Raw genomic sequence first — 9714 nt, 5'->3', positions numbered from 1 at the left:
GCGGCCCGGTCCCGCCCCTCAGCGCCTCACCCAATCCCAGGGCGTCCTGGCGGCCCGGTCCCGCCCCTTCCACGCCTCACCTAATCACTGTGCGTCCCCGCTGGTGGCTTTTCCCTGGCCTGAGGCAGTCCGCGGACGTGCCTCGTTGAACATGGAGGCTCTGCTGAAGCGGGAGCTGGGCTGCGACTTCGTCAAGGCTACGGGTCACTCGGGGGGCGGGTGCATTAGTCAGGGCCAGAGTTACGACACGGACAGAGGACGCGTGTTTGTGAAAGTGAACTCCAAGGCGGAGGTCAGGGCCGCCGTAGGCCGGGCCGGGGTGGGAGGGTGGTGGTCGGCGATTGGGGTCTGGGTGGGGCTTCAAGTCCGGGTCTGGAGTCCTGGTGTGGAGTCTGGGGGGTCCGAGGTCCGGGATTCGGGGTCCGGGATCGGCGTGAGGGTCGAGATTCGGGACGGGGTCTGGGGTCCTGGTGTGGAGTCTGGGGGGTCCGAAGTCCGGGATTCCGGGTCTGGGGTGGAAGTGCTCAAGGCCCGGGCTGGGGTCCGCACAGCAGGGCCAGAGGGCAGTGGCACTTGCTGACCCCCTTGCCCTTCAGGCTGTGTCTGGGCGTTCCTGGGGTCGCGTACCCAGGGTGAGCCGTGTGAACCCCAGGGAGGGTAGCGGACCTCTGGGCGGCCCTCTCGGGACCCCTGCGCCCAAGTATGCGCCCCGCTGCAGTGTGGACGGTGGCTCCGGGGATGGCTTTCCAGTGATGGATGTGGCCGCTATTTTGAGAAATCCCTTGCTTGGGGAGTTCTGAACAGGGTCTGGTAGTAGCAGCCTCTTGTTCTGGGGTTTATTTGAACTTGCAGAGATCAAAATCCTTTCTGGATGATTGAAAATAATTTAGCCGCTGCCTTTGTGAGTTTGGGCCACTGGAGCACAGAGCGGGCAGTGTAGGCAGCCGACCTTTATTTCTCGGTTCTGGGAGCTGAGAGCCCACTTCTGTGATGGGAAGGCCACTTCTCCCTGTGCTTTCAGTGTCAGAGGGAGCTCTGGCAAGGGAGCTCCCTAGGGTCTCTTCTGTCAGAGCACCAATCCCATTAAGAGGGCTCTAGCCCTTGGAGCCTAATCACCTCTGAACAGGGTCACACTGGGGGATAGGTTTTGACAGAGGAATTGGGGAGGGGGCACCAGCTTCAGCCCACTGTAGCCACCCACTCCAGAAAATTCCATTTGTACGTGAACTTTTTCCCAAGGTCCCTGTAGAAAGCAGGTGAACCTCACTGCAGAAGCCGCACTTCCTCCTGGTTGCTGGTGTCACTTCTGGGCCCAGTTGGGGTGGGTCACCCCGATGTTAGCCGAAGGCCCCGGCTGGCTCCAGGAGACAGTGAGCAGTTGGCGGTGTGTTGTTTCAGATACGGCCGAAAGACTGACCCCAGTACCAAGTCCTCACGTCACACACCTGGCGTGCTTTTATTCTTTCTCTAGAAAGCATTCTTGGAGTTGTTTTCATTTTCTTCCCAGATGTGAATCCCACCTTCCGTAATAGGGGATGATCTCTTTCTGAATCACTGCTGTTCTCTCAAGACCCACCTTCGTGCTCTGTTCTGCAGAGATCAGCTGCAGGTCCTGCCGCACAGCCCTTTTGTAGGAATCTGTCCGCATTTGTGCTTGGGCTTAGCTCGGGCAGCCCTTATGCAGTCGTGCTGCCCCTCCTTACGTTCTCCTGCAGGGCTTCTCTGTTTTCTGGTTTTGTTTTCCCATATATGTGGCATTTGCCCTTTTCCTGTTTGTATTTCCACCTTCGCTGGCATTTGTTATAATTCAGAATGGGTATTAATTACAGGGGAAAGCAAATACTTTCCAGTGATTAAAATGGGCCCACTTAGTGACACTTCCTGAGCATTGTTCTTGAGCTGCTATGTGTTCAGGTTCTTACTTTTTCTTTTGTCATCAAAGTCAATTTTCTCTTTTTTTTTAATTAAGATTTAATTTTTAAGTCATCTCTACACCCAACGTGGGGCTGGAACTCACAACCTCAAGATCAAGAGCTGCCCGTTCTACCGACTGAGCTGGCCAGGTGCCCCAAAGTCCATTTTCTTTTTGCTAATCTTTCTCCCCTAAGTTCCTTCTGGTCCTTTGGCAGATAGTTCTGAACATGTAATTTTCTAGCTTTCTGTGGAAAATACTGTGTGAGTCATGCAGACGTATTGGCTGTAGCGTAAACATTGGCTGGTTGTATGAAAACAGGACTTTCTTTTATGCTTTACCTTGTAGGAAGTGAAAATATCTTCCGTACTTCTAGGAGAAGACTACCTGATTGCTTTTCCTTTTCTTTCTCACCCCACTTGAATTGACCTGCTCTAAAGATTATTCTTATCTGTCTTGCATACTTACGGTTGGTTCCTCTCCTCCTCCTCCCTTAAGCTCCAGATCTTTTTTGTAGCACTGTGCCACACCTGCTGCCCACTTCTCCCTCACTCTCCTCCACAGAGCAGCAGACATTTCTGTGAAGTTCCTCGCCACCTCTCCCCCCATGCTTACTTATGATGATCTTATTCTACTCCTCACTTTCCTTTTCACGACCAGTGCTCTAGTACAAAGTAGCCGGAAGGCAGTTGTTTTCCTTCATCTCCTAAAGAGAATGTTCAGAAAATGCTCAAGGCGCAGTTCTTATCTTCCTCCTCAGTGAGGTCAGCTCTCCAAGGTAGTATAATAATGATGATGTTTATAAACTGTTCAGAATGGGCTACGTAAGTGTTAGCTGCCAGCTCGGTTGCTCACGGCAGCGAGCCTGTGAGCTTGGTACTGTTATTAACCCCATTTTTACAGGTGAGGGAGCAGGCACAGAGAACTTAAGCACCTTGCCCTAGGTCATAGAGTCAGTCCTGAGAATAAGTAGAGGAAGGTCCCTGGCAGCACTTCATAGTAGACCCACACTGGAAGCCCAGCTGTCTGTCAGTACACGGGGCGAGCCAATTCTGGAATACTCACACAGGGGAGCTCTGTGCAGCAGTGGGAATAAACTCTGACTGTTGATGCACCAGCATAACAAAGCCAGTGGGACAAAGAAGCCAGAAGCCTCTGCGTGTACAAGGACAAAGCAGACGTGACACATCTGTGGGGAGGGGGATGTGAATGGCTGGGAGCAGAGGAGCCTCCGGGCAACAGTGTCCTGTCTGTGTCCAGGGGGCAGTCATGCAATGTGCAGACTTTGTGAAAATTGGAGTCAGATGCTCCCACTGTGCCTTTTTCTGCTCATACTTCTGTAGCATTTTGACTTAAAAAAAAAAAAGGTGCTACTTTAAAGGGAGTAGCTACTGAGTCTGGGAAGTTAGGGAAGATTTTTCTGAGAAGTCAGAACATAATAAGTTGAAATCTGAAGCATGATGAGGAAGGGTCTGACTTGGCAAAAGGTGGGGGTGGTGTTCCAAGCAGAAGCACCCCTACACGTGGGTGTAGGACCCCCCTACACGTGGCTTCGATCTGTGAGGAGCTAGAAGAAGGCTGTAGCCCAGGAGCACGGGGATGTGTACGCGCATGCTGGCGTGTGAACACGTGTGCATGGTGGTGTAGGACTGGAGCCCAGGGCAGGGACCCCAGGCGAGCGTAGAAGGTGGGCAGGGCCAGACCTGTGGGGCTGTCACACAGGTTGCTAGCTTGGGGCGTGTTCCAGGCTGGGATTTGCCCTTGGTAAGGGTCCCTGCCGTGGTGAGCAAGGAGATGAGGTGAAGGACGGTCGCTGCAGTCTGGGAGAGCAAGGACTTTGGGGGGAGGTTGGAAATGGTGGTTAAGATGGGATGGTTTCCCGTACAAGGTCGGAGGTGCCCTCGAACCTGGTGAGAGGTGACCCCAGGTGCCTGGCATGTGGAGGTGGAGGGCCAGGTGGGACAGGACTGTGGCTGAGGTGCCATCTGGGGAGGGCCCACGGACGCAGTCCAGCTCTGCACCAGACGTTTGGTGGAATAATGGAGGCCTTCCAGTTCCCTCTCTGGAGAGACTCAACAAGAGTGTAGAAGGGGGTCCAGAACAAGAAAGTGCTATCCCTCTTACTCCTGGGCAGCTTCAGTGCATAATCCACTCTGCCCGAAAGCAGGAGAAGTGGCCTGCGTCTGTTGAATCTGCAGTCAGGATAGCCTTGGCTTAAAATTGTAATGCTTGAGAAAACATGTCTACGTAGACTCTTTCCAGAAGTAATCTTGCTCTCCCTTCTCTCCCCACTCCTCTGTTATTTTTCGGAAAGGCCAAAAGAATGTTTGAAGGTGAGATGGCAAGTTTAACTGCAATCCTGAGAACAGACACCGTGAAAGTGCCCAAGCCCATCAAGGTCCTTGATGCCCCAGGAGGCGGCAGCATGCTCGTGATGGAGCACTTGGACATGCGGTATCTGAGCAGGTCTGTCTGGGCACCTTCTCCGCCTCTTTGCTTGGCTTTGTTTCTCTTTTTTTTAAAGCATTTTTTGAGTCTTTGGACTTTTTTTTTTTAAGATTTTATTTATTTATTTGAGCAAGAGAGAAAGAGACAGCACGGGGGGGAGGGCAGAGGCAGAGGGAGAAGCAGAGTCCCCGCTGAGCAGGGAGCCTGGCGTGGGACCCTGAGATCATGACCTGAGCTGAAGGCAGTCGCTTCACCAGCTGAGCCCCTAGGCACCCCATGGCTTTATTTTTCTTCTGAGTGGTTTCTTCATACCTGAAAGCTTGCATCTAGGGTGTAATTTTGAGGAACCCGTGACCCCACACATCACGGGTGCTGCAGAATGAGTGATATGCTCCACACGCCAAGGGCAAACAGGGAAGGAATCTCCCAAGGGGAGATGCTGACAAGGAACCCAGCTGCCAGGGAAAGGCTGGGAAAGAGCATCAGACAACCAGGGCCCTTCATCTCCCCTTTGCTTCACCGAAGCCGACTGTATATCCCCTTGACCTGCTTTCCGTGGCCTGAGACTGTGCCGGAGGCTGTGACCCCACGATTGTGTGCCAAACACTTGGCTGACGCTCTTTATTTCACAGCCATGCTGCCAAGCTTGGAACCCAGCTTGCAGACCTACACCTAGACAACAAGAGGCTTGGGGAGACACTCCAGAAGGAGGCCGGCACCGTGGGTATGCGGCTGTGTGGGTGTGAGGGCCCCTCGAAGACATTTGGCTGGCGTGGGCACGAGGGTGGGGTCTGTGTTGTTGATTCCCAAGGAGAGCAGTGTCAACCCCACGGCTAGGGGTATGGCGGACTCAGTGAATGAGGCTCTGTACCGTAACACAGTGCGTTTGGAAGAAGTAGTATTTCTGGACTGGAAACCCCGTCCTGTTATGGTTCCTTTAACCCGTCCTTCCCCAGAAGAAAGCCTCACAGAGTTACTCTGGCTTTCTGTATGGTGCCTTTTCTCTTGAGACAGCCACACGGGAGGCACAGCATGGTGGCCCTCACGTCCAGCCTTCGTAGAGCTTAGTGTGGTGTTGGCATTGAGAGTGCCTTCTGGTATTTTCATCCTTTCACATTTGATAATCCGCGTGCAGCCCTGGGGTCACTGTGTGAGCGGGATAGCTGACGCACCAGGAGCAGACAACCGAGAATCTACTGTGCCAGACAGATCTGTCAGGCTCCATCCCGCCCCTTCCAAGCCCACGTAGTTCAGGCCTTTGGGATTTGCTGAGTGTGGGGGAGCCGCAGGGAATGCAAAGGAGGCCATTTCAAATCGGTTGTTCTTCACAAATGGCCAGGGCTCAGCTGGCCTCCAAGAGCCATCCTTTCCTGATGGGTCACGGGGTGAGCTGTTTTCCTCCCTTTTTGGATGCAGTGTTGTCGCTCCTCTGAGCATCCTCCGGTGCCTCTCCTGGGCAGTGTGGGTGTCTTGCATCGTTGAGTCTAGTGGAACAGGCTCTGGTCCTGGGTCCTGAGGGTCTATGGAGACCAGGGCCCTTGTTTATCTCTGGATGAGGACATGAGGTAAAGGGCACACCAAGGACAGGCCTCGAAGCTGCCCTGAGCTCCAAGAGCAGCCTGAGGGAGTGTGGGACTAGTTGTCTTTCTTGTCTTCCTTTTGCCTACAAGGGAAAGGAGGCGGGCAGGTGGAACGGCCCTTCGTGGACCAGTTTGGGTTTGACGTGGTGACGTGCTGTGGATACCTCCCCCAGGTGAGCGACGCCAGCACTTTGCCTTCCGCATTCCAGCCAGGTCGGCTGCTCAGGGAAGGAACCACCTCTCCCTTACTTATGAAATTTAGTAAAAGTCTTTGCACCCTTTTTCTCTTTGCTAATTTTTTTTTTTTTAAAGATTTTATTTTATTTATTTATTTGAGACAGAGAGAATGAGATACAGAGAGCATGAGAGGGAGGAGGGTCAGAGGCAGAAGCAGACTCCCCGCTGAGCAGGGAGCCCGATGCGGGACTCGATCCTGGGACTCCAGGATCATGACCTGAGCCGAAGGCAGTCGCTTAACCAACTGAGCCACCCAGGCGCCCCTCTCTTTGCTAATTTTTAAGAGGCTGACGTGAGGTTTACCCACCTCACGTGCTAGATAAGCTCAGAGAAACAGGACCAACGAGTCAGGATGCTGGATTTCAAGGTGTGTAAAAATCAGAGTTAAGAAAAATTTACTTCCTCCTAAATCCTCAAAGATAGCATGATGCAAGTGGATTGTACCGTTCAGTTTTATGATTTTGCGGTTAGCTCCGTGGGAATTTGGGCCCCGGGGCTCCACTCGATGCCCAGCAAACGCTGAGTGGGGAGGGTGGTGGCTTCTCAGAGGAGGCGTACTGAGTGAGCTGGGAAACTTCCAGGGATTCCTAGTGGGCACAGTAGGCACTATGCAGGTTTTGGACTGTGGGGAGAGGCTGTCCAGGAACCTGCTCGGGGTGGCGAGTGGCTGAAGGCTGGGGTTCCCGGTCCCACCTGCTCCACGCAGCTCTGGGGTGTTTCAGCTGGCTCTGCTCCTTCCTCGCCTGCCTGTAGCCCGCCCCGTGTGCGTACAGACACCTGCGTGTGTGCGTGCATGCCTGTGGGAGGGCTTCTCCGTAATCATGCGGTATTTGCTGCCCCGAACTCTGGTATGTGTGTGTTGCTTCCCTCCTGATGGTCAGCGTCTCGACGGTCTCCTTGAAGCAGGCTTCACATGACTCCTCATGTTCTCACTCTGGGGAGGGCAGTGCTGGCTGCTTGGGTGGGGGCTGAAGTGGGGTCCTTGGGGCCAGGTGGATGGTCAGAAATGAGCCACGGGTTGGGGAAGGCCAATCAGCTCTGAGCTCTGTGCTCCCAGGTGAGTACAGGTAGAAAGACTGTCCTAGAGCTCTTCAGAGTGGTCTCTGTTGCTCTGCACTGGGAGGGTCCCCTGCTTCTTGGACAGGGTCTGAGGTCCCAGCCTGTCCATGAGACACCGTCTGCCTTGTCAGCTGCACACCTTCCACAACCTACCCTTGTGGTTGTGCCCCTCCGCTTTGGGCTTCTTCCTTCGGCTCTGGCATTTTCCTCTGTCCACGCAGGTGAACGACTGGCAGGAGGACTGGGTCACCTTCTATGCCCGGCAGCGCATTCAGCCCCAGATGGACATGGTGGAGAAGGGGTCTGGGGACAGGGAGGCCCGGGAGCTCTGGTCTGCTCTGCAGGTGAGAGGAACCTCGCCAGGCCCTGCAAGCCTGACAGGGGAGGCCCTGAGACAGTGTGGCCACCTGTGGCCCAGGTCTGGACAGGAGGTGGGCTGGGCCAGCCAGGGGGTGGCTGTCGGTGTCCCTCCACCCCAGCTGAGCTGTGTGTGTCCGTGCGCATCTGAGCGCCACACTCCACTGGGGCGGTTGGGCCACACTCAGAAAAGCATCTGCATCCCTCCCACACGTGTTGGGTACTTTGCTGAGAATCGTTTCCTACCCTGCAGCTGAAGATCCCTGACCTGTTTCGTGACCTGGACATCGTCCCAGCCCTGCTCCATGGAGACCTCTGGGGAGGAAACGTAGCAGAGGACTCCTCTGGGCCCATCATTTTTGATCCGGCATCTTTCTACGGCCACTCGGAATACGAGCTGGCGATAGCCGGCATGTTTGGGGGCTTCAGCCGCTCCTTCTACTCCGCCTACCACAGTGCGATCCCCAAGGCCCCTGGGTTTGAGTCACGCCTGCAGCTCTATCAGCTCTTCCACTATTTGAACCACTGGAATCATTTTGGATCAGGGTATAGAGGGTCCTCCCTGAATATCATGAGGAATCTCATCAAATGAGCTTCCGTGCTTCGGAGGGGGCCTCAGGCTCAGGTGCACCAGGTCCTAGCCAGACACCTGTGGCCAGCGCCTCCCGTCCCCCACATTCCTGTCCATCAGGGCTTCTTCCCCGACTTGTCACACTAACTTTGTCCTCCTGAGGTTGTACACTTCCTTAGACTTCATAGCTGGATAAAACCAGCTCTTTGTGGGTGGGCCCCGTCAAAACACTGCTGCCCAGAGGCTGAGCAGGGAAGCGGCCGGTGTGCCAGGCACTGCCGAGGACACATTCCCCTGGTGGCTCCTCCCGTGTCATCTCCAGGAGCGACTCTGATGTTCGGGAAGATGCTTCTTGATGGGTTAGACGTGGGCGTAGACATGAAGCCAGTACTGAGGACAGCTTCTAATGCCCAGTTTCAACTGAGCACATTCCCTTTCTTTCTGTGCCCCCTCCGCCCTGCTGCAGGCCGACCAGTCTGGAAGCTGATTCTGGGAGTGACCAAACTGCTAGTCTTGGGTAAATTTAGGAGCCACTGAATCCCTCCTTCTGGCACCCCATCTTGTTTGCCGTTTTCAAGCTTGTGAGTTACTCCTTTTTATAAAAAAGTGCTAAACCAGTGGCTTTCCCTTCCTCGTCTTAACAGTGATGGGGAATATTAGTGAATGGAGTTGATGCTGAGAAAGTCTTTTGCATAAACATTTGAATAAACTTTCATTGATTTCAATGATGTACAAGACTGTGTATTTCCTTCATTTGCGTCGTAATTCAATGTTTATCTTAGGTATTTGCCAAGAAACCTTTGTAATGTATTGTGACAATAAACAGGTACAGCTGTGGTTTCTTAAAAGCAGTTTTCTTTCGGGCGCCTGGGTGGCTCAGTTGGTTAAGTGACTGCCTTCGGCTCAGGTCATGATCCTGGAGTCCCGGGATCGAGTCCCGCATCGGGCTCCCTGCTCGGCAGGGAGTCTGCTTCTCCCTCTGATCCTCCTCCCTCTCATGCTCTCTGTCTCTCATTCTCTCTGTCTCAAATAAATAAATAAAATCTTAAAAAAAAAAAAAGTTTTCTTGACTGTACAATAAGAGAATAGCACAGAATTTCCAAAGAGGGACAGGTGTAGCCTGAGGACTGCTTCTGTCTGACTGGGTGAGGCTTGACTGCTACTGTGGGCCGCTCCAGGAGGCCTGGTGGACAGTGGACAGTAGAGAGAGGTCCTGGGAGGCTCCTCCTGGGCGCTGTGCCATCAGTGAGTGTGTGGCCAGGGCCCCACGCAGGACACAGTATCAGCGGTGTGGCAGGTGCTTGGCAGACGGGCGGTATATCAGTGTCTCCTGGCTTTGGTGGAGGTGCAGGACTCGTCAGCTTTCTAAACTTGGCAGTTTGTACAATTGCTCATGCTAAAATACCAACTTTTGTACCTAATTTTGTATCCATAATTTTTTATATGTGTATATATTTTTATATAAAGAGTTGTCAAGGGATGCCTGGTGGCTCCGTCAGTGAATGTCTGCCTTCGGCTCAGGTCATGATCCCGGGGTCCTGGGATCGAGC

The 9714-nt window shown here is 53.6% G+C and overlaps 1 protein-coding gene across 1 annotated transcript; it reads left to right on the top strand.

The window, feature by feature from the left end:
* Positions 1-89: 89 nt before the first annotated feature.
* FN3KRP (fructosamine 3 kinase related protein) lies at positions 90-8753 on the top strand. The gene is made up of 6 exons (XM_035025703.1): positions 90-292; positions 4227-4378; positions 4993-5084; positions 6031-6113; positions 7458-7580; positions 7847-8753. The coding sequence occupies exons 1-6, from the start codon at positions 152-154 to the stop codon at positions 8183-8185; spliced, it is 930 nt and encodes a 309-aa protein (XP_034881594.1). The 5' UTR covers positions 90-151; the 3' UTR covers positions 8186-8753.
* Positions 8754-9714: the final 961 nt, after the last annotated feature.

Source organism: Mirounga leonina, unplaced genomic scaffold (genome assembly GCF_011800145.1).
Source record: "Mirounga leonina isolate KUSES-001 unplaced genomic scaffold, KU_Mleo_1.0 Mir_197, whole genome shotgun sequence".
Taxonomy (NCBI): domain Eukaryota; kingdom Metazoa; phylum Chordata; class Mammalia; order Carnivora; family Phocidae; genus Mirounga; species Mirounga leonina.
This window is presented reverse-complemented; position numbering and strand designations above follow the sequence as displayed.

What these genes read in the sequence shown, in the direction of transcription:
- FN3KRP (XM_035025703.1), top strand. Translation starts at nt 152, where the DNA reads ATGGAGGCTCTGCTGAAGCGGGAGCTGGGCTGCGACTTCGTCAAGGCT. An exon ending in GACATGCGGTATCTGAGCAG is followed by an intron (nt 4,379 to 4,992) that starts GTCTGTCTGGGC and finishes TTTATTTCACAG; the next exon opens with CCATGCTGCCAAGCTTGGAA. An exon ending in AGCTCTGGTCTGCTCTGCAG is followed by an intron (nt 7,581 to 7,846) that starts GTGAGAGGAACC and finishes CCTACCCTGCAG; the next exon opens with CTGAAGATCCCTGACCTGTT.